At 49.9% G+C, this 18,029-nt stretch overlaps 1 protein-coding gene across 2 annotated transcripts; it reads left to right on the top strand.

Moving 5' to 3' along the window:
• The first annotated feature begins 203 nt into the window (after positions 1-203).
• Positions 204-6,969, top strand: C4H1orf109 (chromosome 4 C1orf109 homolog). Of its 2 annotated transcripts, none has more exons than XM_021683723.1 (5): positions 204-483; positions 658-935; positions 2,925-3,104; positions 4,348-4,466; positions 4,633-6,969. In XM_021683723.1, the coding sequence occupies exons 2-5, from the start codon at positions 661-663 to the stop codon at positions 4,668-4,670; spliced, it is 612 nt and encodes a 203-aa protein (XP_021539398.1). In that variant the 5' UTR covers positions 204-483; positions 658-660; the 3' UTR covers positions 4,671-6,969. The 2 variants fall into 2 exon arrangements, with proteins under 2 accessions (XP_021539398.1, XP_021539399.1); XM_021683724.1 differs by having other exon boundaries at positions 4,344-4,466.
• Positions 6,970-18,029: the final 11,060 nt, after the last annotated feature.

Raw genomic sequence — 18,029 nt, 5'->3', positions numbered from 1 at the left:
TGCGACGGCCGCCACCAAATTCAAACTGCCACAGGCTGACGAATGAGAAGTCGCCGTCTTAGGAGGGCCCCACAGCATCCAATCACAAGGAAGCTCCGCGGCCAGGCCGCCCGTGCACACGTAGGACTACCGCACCCAGAAGGCACTGCGGTCTACGACATACGTTCGCGACTCAGTAGCTGCGCTGGGGCATGCGCAGAGAGACCGCGGGCGCTGGGTGGTGGCCTTGGCGGGTCCTCAAACTTTGATGGAATTAGCTTGAAGTTTTCCCGCTGGTTTAAGGAAAGCGACCGGCAGTTTCCGGGAAAGGAGACAAGATTCTGGCTCTGGAAGTACGGGTTCGGAGACAGCGCTTCGGCCCGGGGAATCCGCAGTCTGAAACTGGAGACTACCCGAGCCGCGGGCGAACCTCCTCCGAGGGCTGGTCGGGAAACCCTCCCGGAGGTGGGAAACCAAGGTCCTGCCTCCAGAGCCCCTCTAAAGGTAAGACAACGCTTCGCGTCAGGACGTCCTGTCGGAAGGGATACACAGTCCTTCGTGAGGAGACCCTGGTTTAGCGGGACCTCACTTGCGCACGGAAATCACTGGACCCGCTACTTCCCCTTCCGACTTGATACTGTTTTTAAAAAAAATACTGTTTTTTGTTTATCTCGGCAGAAGATGACTCAAGACCAGCCTTTGCTTGCTGTGCACGAGGCCCTGAGGAAGTGCTTTCCCGTGGTGGAGGAGCAGCAGGGCCTGTGGCAGAGCACGCTGAGGGACAGCCAGCCCCTCCTGGCTTCCCTCAGCAACCTGGCAGAGCAGCTGCAGGCGGCCCACAATCTGCGGTTTGAGGACGTGCCTCCGCTTCGGGCCTTCCCAGACTTAAAGGAGCGGCTGAGGAGCAAGCAGCTGGCGGCTGGCGACACTGTCTTGGACAAGTTAGGGGAGAGGCTGTAAGAGTTCGATGCCATTCCTTCTTGGCGGAAAGATTGAAAAACTTGGTGTTTAATAAGTAGCTAGGATCAGTCAGAAGAGTGTTTTTCCCTTTACTTGAGAACATGGTATTTGGAGGTGTCTCAACCTTGCCTCCTTTCCACTTGTTGCAATGGGACCTCTTGTCAAAGAGTCATTTTATGGGGTGCCTGGGTGGTGCAGTCAGTTGGGCTTCCGGCTCTTGGTTTTGGCCCAGGTCGTGATCTCAGGTAGTGAGATCAAGCCCCATGTTGGGCTCTGCACTCAGTGCAGAGTCTGCCTGAGACTCTCCCTCTTCCAAATAAATAAATCAGTCTTTTTTTAAAAAGTCACTTTGTGGCATTTCCCTTGTCACGTAGGGCACGGCAGTGGTGGTCTCAGTAGAAGTTACAAAAGTGGAAAAGAAAAGCAATCGAGAAAGCTTAATAAGCCCTTCTCTATTGTCTTCTTTTGTCAAAAGCACTGAGGAATTGTACTTTAAACTTAGTAGGTGCTAGAGCTAAGGGTTTTACATATATTCTCATATAAAATCTTTTCAACATCTCTGACTTAACCACACTTAATCCCATTTTGCTGGTGAGGAAACAGGCTCAGATTGCTTGTGGTCGCACAGCTAGTAAATGGTAAAGCTGGGAGTCTAACTCAAGTTTGCCTGACACCAAGGCCAGAGTGTTCAACCACCACTCTGTTCTGCTGTACACTGGTGTCTCTGTGCCAGGAATAGTACATCTCTAAACTCTTAGTGTGCCTGATGTGAGACCCTCTATCTTACAGTTGTAAGTATTGAGGATAGACAAGAGACCTGGCACATAGGCCTTTCCTTCCTTCCTTCCTTCCTTCCTCTTTGTTTCCTTCTTTCCTTCCTTCTTTTTAAGATTTATTTATTTTACAGAAAGAGCACAAGTGGGGGAAGGGGCAGAGGGAGAGGGAGAGAGAATCTCAAGCAGACTCCGCACTGAGCACAGAGCCCCATATGGGGCTCCATCTCATGACGCATGAGATCATGACCTGAGCCAAAATCACAGGTCGGATGCTTAACCAACTGAGCCACCCAGGCGCCCCGCACATAGGCCTTTTCTTGACTAGAACAAAAGTTTCTGGTGTATACAGTCTGTGCCGTAGACTAATGGGAAATGGTCAAATATGGGGACCTTCTGTGTAGTCATTTGTACAAAATGACTAAGCACCTATGGGATGCCAAGCGCAAGGTGCTGGGAATATAACAATGAACCAGACTTAGTTTCTTAGTTGATTAGAAGAGAGACTGTCAAATTATGTTGTGGTATGTTCTGAGGTAGTGAACTTTTATTTTAGTTGATAACAGATTTTTGTGTGTGAGTATCGGGCTGTTATTTTAAGTCTGTTTTTTTAATTGTGGCCACACATTTTGAAAGCCACAATTCTAGGTTAAGGAATGCTTTGCCCTCTGGGAAGTTGTGGCCTTCTCGGTGGCTGGGTCCCTTGGAGTCACCAGTGGAATGATAACAATACTGACCGTGAGCTAGGCACTTCCCTAAGCACCTTATAAGCACTATTGCATTTAATCTTCACAAGAACCCTTTCACTCATTCATTCATTGGACAGGTGTTTGTCGTTCTATGTGCCAGTCTCAGTGTTCTAGGTACTTAGGGTGTGCAGTGAGCAAAACAGACCATTTTTATACACGATTGAGGATAAGTAACTTTCCTAAGATCCGCAGTAGTCTGTGTGCGCCCAGAGCAATTTTTCCCATTCGGACATTTGGCAGTATCTGGAGACATTGATCATCACAACTTGGGGAGGATGGGGCATGGTTTGCTCCTGTCATCTAGGGGGTAGCAGCCAAGGATGCTGCTCAGCGCCCTAAAATGCACAGGGCAACCCCTCACCACAAAGAACCATCCAGGTCGAAATGTGAGTGTGCTGAGGTTGAGGAACCCTGCCTCAGGCCTTCTCATGGCGTTGTCTAATAGGAGACTTTTTTCCCCCAGAGCCACCCTCCTCAAGGTGCGTGACACCATCAGCAGGCACGTGGAGCAGGTGCTTGAGATCTATGAGCAGCATGCAGACTCGATTGGCATTGATGCTCTTCTGCAGGCTTCAGTGGTCAGCCCTTCTGTGGCTGACATGTTGGAATGGTTGCAGGATATTGAGAGACATTATCGAAATTCGTATCCTTTGCACACGTTTCAGTGTCCAGAGCTGCTTCAGGAAGTCTTTTTAATTTCAGTTTTCACGAGATTATATGACTATGTAGTATGGGTCAGTTCTTGGTCTCTGAACTTAAAGAAAAATAAAACAGGGCAAGTGAGGGGAGGGTGGAGTTGTGATTTTAAATAGGGTGGTCAGGAGAGGCCTCACAGATAGTGACATTTAAGAAAAGACCTAGAGGCGAGGGAGAGAACCAGGTGATATTTGGGGGAAGCGTGTGCCAGGTAGAAGAAACATCATGTGCAAAGGCCCCGAGGTAAGGTCATGCCTAATATGTTCCCAAAATAGTGTGGATGCCAGTGGGGCTAGACTAGAGTGAGGAGGGGGAGCCTAATAGGAGACGTGGTCAGGGAGATAAGGCCGGACCTTTAGGGCCTTGGAGGTTTTTGAAAGGATTTTGACTTTTGCTCTGAGTGAGATGGAAAGCTATTCAGAGGTTTTGAGAAGAGGAGTAAGATAATCAGCCTGTTTTTCACAGAGCTGCAGCCAACAGTACTGAGCACTGATTACATGCCTTTTTGTGTTCTGGTTCAGCCTGCCTCTCAGCCACCTTTCCTACTGCTCCACACATTGTTCCTTGCCGGCCAGATTGGGGGATTTACTCGGCCCTGAAACCAATCCATGCTTCCCCACTTTTGTGCCTTTGCTTATGCTCTTCCTGCCAGCCAGAATCTCCCTGCCGCCCTGTAAGTGGGAGGTAGGTGTCCTCTGAACTGCGCCACAGTGTCCTCTTTGATATCACTGAGACCCTTTGTTTTCAGTTGCTGGTTTTTTTCCCCCACCATGGTGAGATCCTAGGTTGTTGGGGTGATGTTTCATCCCTCCAGCCCTGTAGGACTGTGAGTGAAGAGGTGCTCGGTAAAGATGGGTGGCATGGTTGAGTGCTGCCACTTGGTGAATAGAATGATAGCCCCCCTTTCACTCTTTGCTTCCCGTAGCTCTCCCCAGGGCATTTTCCCCTTTCAGCATATTTCATTTGCTTTTTTTTTTTTTTTTTTAAGATTTTATTTATTTATTTGAGAGCGAGATCACGAGCAGGGGGGGAAGGGTAGAGGGAGAGGCAGACTCCCGACTGAGCAGGGGGCCCGATGCGGGGCTTAATCCCAGGACCCTGGGGTCATGACCTGAGCCAAAGGCAGACACTTAACTGAGCCACCCAGGCACCCTCATTTGCTTTTTGAGCAGTCCTTAACTTCCAGGAAGTTACCTGAAGAGAAAGTACCTCCTGTCCTCGATCCAGTGGGGAGATTTAGCAAACATTCAAGCTTTGCCCAAGGCCTGGGACCAAATTTCAGAAGATGAACACCAAAGCCTTGTACAAGGTACTGGTTTTCATTTATTCCTTCATGTCTGCGGTCTCTTTGTATGTCTCACTTGTTTGGAAGCATTACAGAGATGCCCTTGCAGTGCCCCTGTATTTTTTATAAATCCGATGTTTTGTGTTCTCTGGAGAGGTGATGTGCTAGTTTTTCTCTCTTCCTATTCCAGATACCCTGTTGAATGTTTCCTTCTTCCTGGAGGAGTAAAGAAGCCGTATGTTTACCAGCAAACTAGGGGGACACAGTTGAAGACTGATGTTGGTGCTTTCTGGTATGGTAACCTGACATACTTGAAAAATCAGTGCCTAGAGCCTGAGGACTGGCTTCTGATGCTGGGGCCTCTCCCTGCGACGTCACGGCTGAGGGCACATTGCCCTTTCCTAGGCTCCAGAGTGGAGGAGGCGGAGAGAATGCAGGAAAGGCAATGCAGGAGAACACTGGGGTAGGGGCTACTGCCACGAAGTGGTAGGGAAGGAGAGGGCCGGGGAGGGGGTGTGGCACACCCTTGGCATCACCCAGAGCTCTGAGCTTGGTTGACACCCGGCCCTGTTCTGTGTATTTGTGTCAGTACCTGATTCTTTGATGGAAGATGATGATTCTTGATGATTTAAAGAAATGAAGGTGATAATTGATGGAAGACAGTACAGCTCTTCCTCGACTTAGAGTGGGGTTACATCCTGATAATCCCATCGTAAATTGAAAATATTGTAAGTCAAAAATGCATTTAATACAAACGTTAGTCTAGCCTACCTTAAATGTGCCCCAAGCACTCACATTAGCCTACAGTTGGGCATAATCATCTAACACAAGGCCTGTTTTACAATGAAATGTTGACTATCTCTGTAATTGATTGAAAAACAGAACAGCTATATGGGCGCCGAATGGCCGTGTCAGTTGTTTACCCTCGTGGTCTGGGGGCGGACTGAGCTGTGGTGTGTGTGCGGCTGCCCAGCATCACGAGAGAGGAGGGGGCCGCATGTCGCCAGCCTGGGAAGAGACCCACGTTTGTGAAGTACGGTTTCTGGTGGACACGTATTGCCTTTTGCAGCGTCGGAAGAGTTGAAAAATCCCCAGTCAAACCATCTGAAGTCAGGGCGGTGTGTCACTGTTTTCCAACTGCTGTAGCTCCAAGCCATCATGACAGTTTCCGGAGCCTACCACCAGGGGGAGGTGGTGCAGCATGAGTTAGGCGCAGAGCTTTGTCTTTGAGGAGTTGTTCTCCCGCCCCGTCTGAGAGTAAGTGGCTGGGGATAGCGAGACTGCTAAAATGACAGGGGTTTTGACCAAAGCTGGCACCTGATTTGCCACATTCCTCTGATCTTGGAGTAGCTGCATGGTGGGAGAAGACCGCCCAGAATCAGGCCATCAGGGTTACGTTTCTGAAGCCCAGTGCCTTCATCTGTGAAATGGTCGGCCACTTCCAGACCTGTCAGCTTCGGGGGCTGTAGAAAAATCTGGGTCACTGGATGTAAAGAGGCTTAATAAAGAGTATAGGTATTTTTAAAATGAAGATGACTTTTTTCTTACTACAAAAGTGATATATATACTTTTTAAAAAGTCATAGGAAAACTGTAGAAAAAATATAAGTGTAGAAAAGTATGAAACAAGCTCCATCAGAGATATTCTGATATATACCCTTTCAGTGTCCATATTCACAAATAAAAAAAAAATCCCCAAATATAGTATCATTGATATATACTGTTACTTAAATAGTCTTTTTAAAAAACAAAACAAAACAAAACATAGTTTGGCCATCTTTTCATATCTGTAAAAATAGGTCAACATAATTACAGTAGATACCATTACACATATATACCATTTTATGAATGTATTAGAGCTTTTATCTTTCCAGACCTTCATGTGTTTCTACCTATGAAGATCATACATTGTGATTGTGAAAAACCGAAGTATTACAGAAAGTAAAAATGCACGTGGTCTGCTGTTTTTAACAATATGGTAGCTATTCTTCCAGGAACTTAAAAAATGTATCACATACATAATAATTATAAATAAAACTTACAAACATTTGGGTATCAGACCTTATGATGTGCTCTGGGGCAGATGAAGGAGATCCCTATAAAGGTTTATAGTTCAACCAGGGAAAGATTTAAACCAGTGTCTCTTAAGTTTTAAAGTGTATAGAAATCACTGAGCTCTTGTTAAAATTCAGATTCTGATTCTGTAGGCCTAGGGTGGCAGTGCCCTAGAGTCTACATTTCTCACAAGGTCTCAGGTACTGTTGATGCTGATGATCCAGGGACCAGACTGAGTTGAAGAGACTTAAATTGTAAAACAATAATAAAAGTGTTTTGTGGGGTTGGAGGATGGACAAAATAGGTGAAAGGGAGTAAAGGGTACAAACCTCCAGTTATAAGTTATGGGGAGGTAAAAAAATAAATAAAAGTGTTATATTTGACATTAAACGGAAGAGAGGGGACACCTGGGTGGCTCAGTTGGTTAAGCAACTGCCTTCGGCTCAGGTCATGATCCCGGGGTCCTGGGATTGAGTCCCACATCCGGCTCCTTGCTCAGGGGGGGATCCTTCTCCCTCTCCCTCTGCTGCTCCCCCTGCTTGTGCTCGCTCTCTCTAACAAATAAATAAATAAAATCTTAAAAAAAAACAAAAAACAGAAGAGAGGTGGTAACTAACTGCTTGTCGGAATACTTCATAGTGACAGTGACATCTGAATTAGGACTTGGGGATGGAGAGGAGCACAGGGTGTTCCATGCCCAGGGGATAGCCTAATAAGCAAAAGCAGTGTTTGAGAAAGACTGGAATCCAGCACTGATCAAAAGTTTGCTGTGTACCATGCATTGTGCTTGTTGCTTTTATCTCCTAGAACTGGCAAATATTAATAGTTCCACTGACCAATTCAGTAGGGTTCATAGAGGGATGGAGGAATGGCTCCCTAGGGTGGACTGGAGTCCAATTGTGAAGAGCCCTGAATGCCTGGCCCGAGAGTATGTATTTTGTTCTGCAAGTGGGAGTTGTGTATGTGTGTGTGTGGGTGGGTGGGTGGGTGGGTGGTACAGAGCTCTTTAAATCCTGACCATAAATAGATAATAAGGATTTTACAGTGCTTCATAATAACTATGTATTACTTACGTATCACTTTTTATTTTGTTCCTTATTTTTTTACTATTAAAATGCTATCTTTTTAATTGTCCTTTTTAAATTTAAAATAAATTTATCTTTTGAATAAGTGACACATTCACATTGTGCAAAATTCAAAGGGTACAAGAGCACATTCAGTGAAAAGTTCTCCTCTCCCAGTTACTCACTTCCCTTCCCTGGAGGCAACCAGTGTAAAATGTTTCTGATGTATTCTTCCAAAAATAGTCTTTACCCATATCCGCACAGTGGTTGGTAGCCTCTAAGATAGCCCCCAAGTGTCCCACCTCTGGTATTCATGTCCTTGTGTACTCCTCTCCTTCAGTGTGGGCTGGGCTTACAGAGTTGCTTCTATGAACAGAATACTGCAGAAGTAGTGGGGTGCTGCTTCTGAAACTAACTGATAAAAAAAAAAGACTGCAGCTTCCAACTTGAGTCCATTGCTTACTCTTGGATCCCTCACCCTCAAAGAGGTCAGCTGCAGTGCTCCAAGGCAGCCCCGTGGAGTGCTCATGTGAGAGACCAAAGCCAGCCAGCAACCACATGACTGAGCTTGGAAGCAGATCCCTAACCCCCCCCCCTCCCAGTTGAGCCTTCAGTTGAGACCACAGCCCCAGCTAACAGCTCACCTACAACTTCATGAGGACCTAAGACAAAGGCAACCAGCTAAGCTGTGTGCCGAGTCCTGACCCATGGAAACATAATAAATGTTTTTTTAAAATCATTAAGTTTGGGGGTAATTTGTCCTACAGCAATAGATAACTAATACAACAAACAAATGGGTTTTGGGGTTTTCTCCTTAATTTTGTACGAATTGTAGCATGCTACAGACTCAGCTTTGCACCTTTTTTTTCCCAATTACTGTATCTTAGAGATCATTCTATGTGAGTACATAAGGAGCTTCCTTAATATTTTCTAAAACGGTTGCATATTTTTCTGTTGTTTGGGTATACCATAGTTTATTTAACTGGCCCCTTACTGATGGACATTAGGTTTCCAAAGCCTTCGTGTCTTACAGCTTTCTGCAGCCTTCCTGTACTCCCACCCCCGTTCGTTATGCCTGTTTTCCCTGGAATTTTTCAGTTAGCTAATCATACCCCACCCAGTCACCCAATGAAGAAATAACTCTGTTGGTATTTTTACTGGACTCATATTTATAAAGGAGAATAATCATAGTGGGAATACTTCTAGTGCTCCTATTTTGTTAAAGATTTTATTAGAGAGCAGTGAGTCAGGGGAGAGGGAGAAGGAGAAAGATAGAATGTCACACTGACTCCCTGCTGAGCATGGAGCCTGATGTGGGGCTCGATCTCACAACCCTGAGTTCATGACCTGAGCCAAAATCAAGGGTCAGACGCTCAATCAACTGAGCCACGCAGGCGCCCCCCACCATGCTTCTTGATGCCATAGCTTATGGGTTGAGATATTATGGGTTGAGATATTAGATGTGAGCTGTTTTCTCTTTCCCTAAGGGAAATAGATTCTTGGTGGTCAGAACCCCTTCTGTGCCGTTGAGACAGTCTGTTGGGATGAAATGAAGAATTTAGGTTTCCTTCCTTCCTGGCTCTACCAGATCCACATTTAGAAATTGACCTCAAAATTCTCTTGACAGAGTAGTGGTTTTTCAAAGCCAGTGGGATCCTAGGCTCTGAAGAGGAGGAATTCTGCCTGCCCAAGGAGAGTCCAGATTGTGCGGTGACTGTATTATGTCTGACTTTAACCTGGATGATGGGGGCCAGGTACCATCTCCAACTGTTCAAGTGTTCAGTTGTTTACAATGCCTCCTCTCCGCACATTTGCATGGGAGGGTGCACATTTGGAGGAGGAGGTTCAGGGAGGAGGGGAAGGAACTCGTGCATAATCAACTCAGGAAAGCTTGCTGAATTGCAAGTGACCCAGACGTGGGTTCAATCTCAGCTCAGCCTCTTACCAGCTAAGTGACCTTGGGTAAGCCATCTTCCCTTTCAGTTTCAATTTCTTGTTCTGTATTGATGGAGTTGATGATCTATCCCTTACAGGATTGTAAGGTTTAAGTGAGAAGAGCTATGTGAAGGGTTTTGGTAAATTTAGAAACATGGAAGGGGTTGACATTTACTCCAGGCTTATTAGTCACCTAAGTGGGCAGCTGTGCAGTGCTCTTGAGCATCTTTGACACTTAGCAAGCGGTGCAGCAAGCGTGCTTCGAGAGACAGTGGGTTTCCTAAGTGCCCACAGCTCATTAGTGACAACCCTGGTTGCACCAGGGTTTTCTTTCTTCTGGTGGAAGGAGTCTCCCTTTCACGGATTTCCTCTCGGCATCCCTGACGCCCACTCAGCTGTGACAAGAGTTGGGTTTCCTGAAGACCCAGTCCTGCACGGGACAGGGTTCCTCCAAACAAGGTGAGTGCAACGCGGCTCCCACCTGGCTGGGCAGTGGCACACGCAGGGCTCTCTCGGGGCAGCTGCAACCTTGCCAGCCAGCCTCCCCTCGGGTCCCATTGCTGCGAGGGCTGGAGGGAGTCCTAAGGCTGTCTGCCAGAGTCTCACACTTTTGCCCCTAATTCCTGGGCTGAGAGGAGATAGCCGGTCCTTCTCAAGGAATGACAGGGGTGCCCCTTCCAGGCACTCTCCCTCCCCATCATTCCTAGAACACTCCTCAGTTTCTACAGAGTGCAAAGGAAAGCCATGGTTTTCCGAGACTGGTACCTGGTACAGCATTTGAGGGCCCCAGGCCTAGAGATTCCGACCTGGCACGTGCGAGGAAGGGCTGGATACCTGTGTTCTTATTAAGGACCCTCATTCTGTTGCAGGGCCATTCTTTCAGAAAGAGCCTTAATCCTAAGAAAAAGCAGCAGAGAGGGAGCTGGGTAGAGGAGCCACAAAGATCGCGCTTCTCTGGGGAAGAACCTAGCCTTAATCACTTCCTGATTGCACCTCTTCTTCCCTCGGTGTTTCACATCACTTGCTCAGTCTTCAACCCCGACCGGCACCTCAGTTCTCTTCCCCCAACCCCTTCGGACCATTTGGAGAGGGGTCGTAGTCACTTCTGTATAGGGCACCTTACGATCTGCCACATCCATATTCATTCGTTCAGAGGCCTACCTGCATGCCCCGCACAGAACCGATTACTGGGGATCCAAAGATAAATAAGAGAAGTACCCAGTCTAGCAGGCCAGACAGACACGAAAGCCCAGGTCAGAACTGCTGTCATAAAAAGACATGTGGGGAAGGCAGTGGATGGAGGGTGACGGATTCTTTTTGTGGCTTTTTGTGGGAGGCAAGGAAGGGGGATGTAAGAGTAGATCCCCAGCAACTGAATTTCAGGGAGAATCTTCCCTCCGGTCTCTACTGGAGAAAGGAACAAGGGGAGGGTGAGCATGGGCCACTTGCCATCATGTGAGCAGGGAGCAACCCGGGTGCTTGCTTGCTCGGGCTCTTCCCTCCCTGATTCAGACGTGCGCACTAGTTCTTAATTTGCACAAAAAGCCCAGACTAATAAATCCACCACTCAATTGCAATCCCCACAGCGCGTTTATAGGCAGCAGCTGACTTTTATCAGCTAGTTTGTTCTTTCCTATAAGCAGAGTTTTATGAGGGTCTCCTGAGCTGGCTCATAACGTGGTGAAACGTCTACAAAACTCAACCATAAATCCCCAGCACCTGCCAAGCAGAGGACGCTATTCTCCAGGCACATTTTGTCCGGCTGGTGGCTCTGTCCCCTTGCATGGTTTGCATTTTTGCACTTGTCTCTTTAAACTTGGATTTGTTTTCCAGCTCTCTGCGGCCTCTTTAAAGGCAACTGAAAAATGAGGGGTAGGGAAAAGGAACTAGAAAGTTACGTCTGTGCTAAAAATTACCCCTGGCTTATGTTGTTCTGAAAGCTGGTTCTGATCCCACTGCTGAAACAGAGACATCGGGCTTCCCAGCCACACGAAGCCCAGGGCGGGGGACTGGAGGCCAGCACTGACCAAGGCCGTTATTAATCCTTGGTCTCTTTTCTGGGCCATCACCCTTTGTACTTGCCATCCTCGGGTGTCCATTCTGTAAACTAAAGGAACAGCTCCAGATGCCTTTTTCCCAGATGGGCTCCAAGCATGACATCTTTTCCCAGCACTTCGAACTCCCCCAAGACAGGGATGGAAGTTGAATGCCTTCCGTCCTCCAAATAAGGCAGGACCTGGACTCTCGGCGGATGCTGGTTGGCTGAGGTGGCCTGGGTACTGTGGGGAGGCACAGATGCCTCAGTGGAGCATGTTGTCCATCCAGGAGCTGTTGAGCGCGGCCCTGGAATTGTTCACCTCTGTGTTTACAGGTTTTCTTCGTTTTGGGCAGGAGATCACGAGCGCCAGGAGAAGACCCGTGTGGCCGCCCTTCTTAGGGCTTCATCCTTCGCCTACTCTCCCTAGATCCCACTTGAGGGTGGCGTCACGGGCCTGCGACCTGTACTTAGAAGGGTCGCCCAGCTTGGCTTAATGCTCTGTCATCACCCTCCTGACAATAGTTTGGGAACCAGAGGGAGTATTTTCATTTTGCACCGGGCCCTGCAAACTGTGTCGCTGGTCCTGCTCAGCTTCCTTCTGGATGTACTGCAAACAGCCACCCCAGAGCTGGGGACAGATGCTCTCTCCTCCCAAGTCCGAGCCTGCACAGAGCCGATGACTTGCCTGTGGGTGAGGAAGCTGGCCTCGCTCCACTCCCAAAGGCTCCTGTTACCCAGTCTTCTGGTCACAGGCAATCCCCAGCATGCAACCATGTTTCTAAAAGCCCAGAGGAGGTGCCTCCCAGTCCCGACCCATGTTGTCAGCCGCTCCTGACCCATTATCGCCTTTCAGAAAAGACTTCTGGTTCATGCATGCCACTAGGAGGAAGCTGGGGTCTAGGAGCTGGGCTGGGTGATGGAAGCCGAACAGGGCAGGAGCGGACCCCCACCCCAACAAAGAGCCTCAGACCAGGCCAGGCAAAGCATCCTCCCTTCCCCAGCCCCGCCTCGTGTGGGTTTCCAGATCCACCCGGCATTGCCACACCAGCGGAAATGGTGGTTGCTGTCCCAGCCAAACCCTAGGACTGTGGCGACAACCCCGAATGGGCCCAGCCACCACATCAAGGACACAGCTCCACCCTCCTCTCTGCACCCCCTCCCACCTCGGGCTTCCCCACCTCTCTCCTTCCCAAGAACCTAGGGTGTAACCTCTGCTCAGGGCCAGGGTCGGTCATGGGTCTTTGCAGCTACGGCTGTGCTGGGGGAGAAGGTTCTGGACCGGGAGTCAGGATATCTGCCACTCACCCTGTGGGACCTGAGCAGGTGACTTGACCTCTCTGGACCCCACTGTCTTCATAAAAAAAGCAGAAATAAAGTGGGTGGACAAAAGTTTCAACTTCGTAGGGCCACTGCGAAAAGTAAATGTGTTGATACATGTGAAAGGACTTTAAATTGTATACAAGTAATTTTCCTCCGGGAAGCGCCAGGGCGTGATGGAAAGAAGGATTTGGGAACCAATCTCTGCTTCTATCTAGAGCTTTTATATCCATTACAACCACCCTGGGAGGTAGGCTCCATTTCCCTGGTTTTGCAGTTAAGGAGCCGGAGTTAGGAGGGTAACATGACTTCTCCAAAGTCACAGAGCCGATCTTCGATTTTAATCCTCCATGATCTCCACATCCCAATCTACTACATAGTCGTCTGCGACAGACCTGGTGAGGTGTCCCCAGTCAAGTCATCTAAACCTCTCTGTGCCTCAGTTTCCTCCCCTGTGCAGTGGAGACCTGACAACTCCCGGGATGAAAGCAGCCTATGTGTGGAGCATATCTGGCACAGTGCTGGGCGCATTTTCTCTCCCTAGCAGCTCTAGCCTCGAGAGCTGCTTTGGGCCAGATGGTGGCTGACTCCAGCCCTGAGCAGAAGCTCCCAGCCCAGGCCTGAGAGTCCCTGAAACAGGCCGGGGTTCGGGTGACCGCTCAGTGAGGGAAGCATTGCTCACATAGGAGGTAGGAGCGTAAGTGTGGCATTTCCTGGCTGTACTTGGCTACACTTCAGAGGCAAGGGCGGTGGATGTGAGACTTCCCCAGGCCCAGGGCAATCTGGGGACCTGCCCCATTTCTATGTCTACCCGCTGAAGTCACCATCATTCTCCATGAGTCACCACAGCACCAGAATCCCACACTGCTGCATGCAGCAAGCACGCCCAGTGTAGGGAGCCCTGCAGATGTTTGTGAGAGTAACCAGCACCCCTGGGTGCAAGCTGTGGACCCCATCACTTTGCTCCAAGGCTCAGGATCCAAGGAGGGCACTCCTCTCCCATGGAGGACTCTGGCCTGAGAGCTTCCTCCAACCCATTGCCCCTACACTTGGCAGCCAGGTCCACAGGCGCGACACGGAGTTGCCATGACTTCTACCCTGTGTGACTCTGACCGAGTGAGGAAGAAACAGCGTCTCCATCAGTGAGGATTTCAGGATTTAGACCAGTGGTTCTTATTCTTGGCTGCACATCGGAGTCACTTGGGGAGCTTTATGAAGCACCAATGCCTGCGTCTACCTCGCAGATGCTGATTTAACTGCTGGGGACGCAGGCGCTTTAAAAGCACAACCCCCCCTATGACTTCAGTATGCAACTAAGGCTTGAAAACAACTCATTCTTCTAAAAATCTTTTTTTGTTGTTGTTGTTGGAATGTCTACTGTGTATCAGGCACTATGCTGGGCTGCGAGCTGAACAAGAGTTTGGACCTTTACCTGCATGGGGCTTGCTTGCATTCTAGTGGGGAGCAACAAAGGAAGCAAGAAAATGGATAATTTCCGATGGTCACAGGACCGGGATAGACTGCCCTGGCGAGGGAATAGAAGGGGCAGAGAAGGCTTTCTGAGGAGGTGACGTGTGCACTAAGACCTAAATGAAGTGAAAGGGACAGATGTGTATTATCGGTGCCTCAGTTCTGAGTGTTATCTGGGGACTCCGAGACCCTGTCAGGGCATCTGCAGGTGGAAACATTGTATCAGGCAAAGACACTATGTGTTACTTCTACTGGTGTTCTCTCAAGAGTGTACAAGGAGTGTACAAGGGGGTGCCTGGGTGGCTCAGTTGGTTAAGCGACTGCCTTCGGCTCAGGTCATGATCCTGGAGTCCCAGGATCGAGTCCCGCATCGGGCTCCCTGTCAACAGGGAGTCTGCTTCTCCCTCTGACCCTCCCCCCTCTCATGTGCTCTCTCTCTCTCAAATAAATAAAATCTTAAAAAAAAAAAAAGAGTGTACAATGGTTTTTGCCATGCCCCATGCTAGGTAATGATGTCATTGCTCTGACAGCTAATAGAACAAGTGCTTGTGTACTCTGATGTTTTAAAACATTCTTGGTTTCATTTCCATATTGGCAAATATTGATAGATATAACCCACATAAACACAAACAGAAGCTCTTTTGGGTCCTCAATTTTAAGAATGTAACGCGGTCATGAGACCAAAAAGTTTGAGAACTGCTGATCTGGTGGAAAAGGCTTCCAGAGGGTCCCAAGGTGGGAACAGGAGCAGGAAGGCTAGGGGACCAGAGTGAGGGGAGAAAGGTGTCAGTGGCTGATGAGGTGGGAGGGGAAGGCCAAGGCCAGGCATACAGGGACCTGGAGAGAGGACTACCCCAGGCAGAGGAGGACAAAGAGGCTGTCCAGGTGTGAGATAAAAGACCAAACCAGGACTCCAGCAGGGGAGAGGGAAAGAAGCACATTCCAGAGAGATTTGGAAGGTGGGGTCAAGCAAACCTGGTGATAAATACAGGGAGTGAGGGAGAGAATGGCTTCAAGTTGGTAGCCATACACCAAGGTAGGGGCCACAGGAGCTGAAAGAGTTTGGGGGTGGGGGGTGGGAGACAGAATATGGGTAGTGTCAGGGCTGGGGGACATCCAGCCGGTTTCTGGACAGATGGGTTTGGATGTCACCAGAGGAGTCGGCACCAGAGTGATAAAGCTTTGGGAGAATGTGTGCAGAGAGAAGAAGAGGCATCTGAGGGACCTTGCCAGGGATTCTCATCCTGCACGACAAGGCCCGAGTTGATGTCAGAGAGGGTCCGAGCAGAACCAGAAGGTCCTGGGGGCCAGGAGCCAAGGAAGGAGAGTTCCAAGAAAAGAGGCAGGTCTGGGCTGGTAAGGGTGCAGAGGGGTCCTGTAGGGTGAGGACGGAACCATGCAGGCTGAGAGCTCTGTAAGAGTTTCCTGGGTTGTGGGTGAGCTAGCTTGCACGGGCTGAGGAGGGACACGGGATGAGGACGTGGAATGATGAGTGCAGACTTTCAAGAGGGGAAGGAAGAAGAGCTTGAAGAAGATGTGGAGGGTCTTTTCACGTGGGGGACACAGTACCGTTTGTGTAGGCTGAGAGAGGAGCCCCGGAGCACAGGTGGAGGGGCTGGCTCAGGACTGGGACAGGGCAGGACCAGGCAGTCACAGTGGGTTTGGGGGGAGTGTCGGAAGTCGAGGGAGCGTCATCTGCGTGGCCGGTAGGTGGCAAGGTGGTTTGCTGTGGGGGATCAGCCAGTGGGGGCTTGAAGAGAGAGGGAAGGTGTGGATGGCCACCAAGGAGGCTGGGTGAGGAAGCTGTGGGGCTCACAGCAAGCCTGGCTCGGGACTTCTCTGCCCCCGTGCCCAGAGTGGCCCCGGGGGCTCAGAAAGCACCATAGACTGGCTTGAAGAAGTGCTTCTCTTCAAAGAGCTTCTGGAACATTTCCTGAACCTTTCCCAGTTATCTTCTCTACATTGGGAGGAAATGGATGGAATAGGGAATAGGGGTGGGCATTAACCTCTTGCTCCATGTGGGGAAATGGATGCTGAAGGAAGGGAAGTCCTCGCAGAACTCCTGGAAGCAGCCAGGACTGTAGAGCAGCCGTCCAGGTTCCCCGAGTGGGGACCACTTCCGGGGGGGTGCCTTTAGCAGAATCTTCCTCCTCCTTCCCCCAGGGCCCCCTCCTGGGCTCCTCCTCTTTCCTGCCTCCTCATTCCCCACCCCCACCCCACTCCAGCTTGTGGTCCCCACGTGGTGGCACTGTCCACCCCTCTCACAAATCTGTCCTTTCCTTTCCTGCTGCCTCCGCCCCCAGGCTCCCTCCTTCCAGTCCACCCTCTGCCAAGAGGGTCTCTCTAAAATAGAGCTCTAGGGGAGCCTGGGTGGCTCAGTCGTTGGGCGTCTGCTTTCAGCTCAGGTCACCATCCTGGGGTCCTGGGATCGAGTCCCGCATCGGGCTCCCTGCTCGGCGGGAAGCCTGCTTCTCCCTCTCCCTCTCCCGCTCCCCCCTGCTTGTGTTCCCTCTCTTGCTGTCTCTCTGTCAAAAAATAAATAAAATCTTTAAAATAATAATAATAAAATAAAATAAAATAGAGCTCTAACCATGGGGTTCTCTTGCCCCTGAAGTCTTTCAAAGATTCCTAGAGTGTCAGGTAGAGACCCAAACTCTTCCTGAAACCAGCATGATGTTCACGGCCCCTCATTAGCTTGCTGACCCCCGTTCATCTCCCAGCACACTGCTCAGGTCTCCCCTGCCCCCAGGCCCCTGTTCACGGGGGCTCTGCTGGGAAGTCCTTCTCCCTGTGAACCCCCGGGGGAGGTCCTATTCGCTTTCATGGCTCAGTTGAAACATCACCTCCTCCTTGAAGGCTGCCTTGCACACTCAGGCCACGTTGCCTCCCTCATCTGAGTCTTCCTAGTACCACGCACTCCGGGAGAACAGCCCATTCCACCCTGTGGTAACCGGCTATTTATACATCCATCTCCTTTCCTTGGACTGTGAGCTCCTCCAGAATAGGGGCCAGATCTGATCTTGTTATGTTCCAGCAAGAGGAACCGAGTCGGGACCCTCCGGGGTGCGGAAATGAATGAATGAATGAATGAATGAATGAATGAATGAATGAATCAGTGTTCTCGCGGTTCTTGTGTCATCAGTGTGGGAGGCACTGCTATAGCTTGTCTTTATATAAAAAAAACCCAACGTGTTATCTGGTTTTATACAATCCAAAAATGCCTAGAGATCCAAAGACCCAGGGAAGGGGCTCTGCGCGTGCATGGAGGAGGCCTCGGGCCCTGGGGAGCGGGAGCGTGTCCAGAGGACCGTGGCCCCCTGCTCCCAGGTGCCTCGGCCGAAACCCTCCACGAGGCCATTGGCCAGCGCGGCTGCGGAGTCACACCCTGCCGGCTGGGCCTCAGGCAGCGCAGGCCCAAGGAGCGCCGATGGCCAGGAGGCCCTAAAGAGCTAGCAGCCACTCCTCAGCTCAGGCTGGCTCAAGTCTGCCTGGCCCGGAGGCGGGGGGCTGCACGGAATGAACCCTGCCCCGAGAGGCCCTGGCTCCCCCGCCTGCGTGACAGCCCAGACAGTTAAAGTGGTTGTGCACAGTCACATCTGCAGGTAATTTCTACATCCATCTGCACTGGAATGGATTGCAGTCAATTAATTAGAACAACACCCTCTGTCCCAGCGCCATCTCTCGGGAGGGAGGGGTCCTGTGTCCCCCG

This window comes from Neomonachus schauinslandi, chromosome 4, assembly GCF_002201575.2.
Source record: "Neomonachus schauinslandi chromosome 4, ASM220157v2, whole genome shotgun sequence".
NCBI classification, from domain to species: Eukaryota; Metazoa; Chordata; class Mammalia; order Carnivora; family Phocidae; genus Neomonachus; species Neomonachus schauinslandi.
The sequence above is the reverse complement of the archived record's forward strand: the minus strand, read 5'-3'. Positions and strand labels throughout refer to the sequence as shown.

What these genes read in the sequence shown, in the direction of transcription:
- C4H1orf109 (XM_021683723.1), top strand. Translation starts at nt 661, where the DNA reads ATGACTCAAGACCAGCCTTTGCTTGCTGTGCACGAGGCCCTGAGGAAG. An exon ending in GACAAGTTAGGGGAGAGGCT is followed by an intron (nt 936 to 2,924) that starts GTAAGAGTTCGA and finishes TTTTTCCCCCAG; the next exon opens with AGCCACCCTCCTCAAGGTGC. An exon ending in GAGAGACATTATCGAAATTC is followed by an intron (nt 3,105 to 4,347) that starts GTATCCTTTGCA and finishes ACTTCCAGGAAG; the next exon opens with TTACCTGAAGAGAAAGTACC.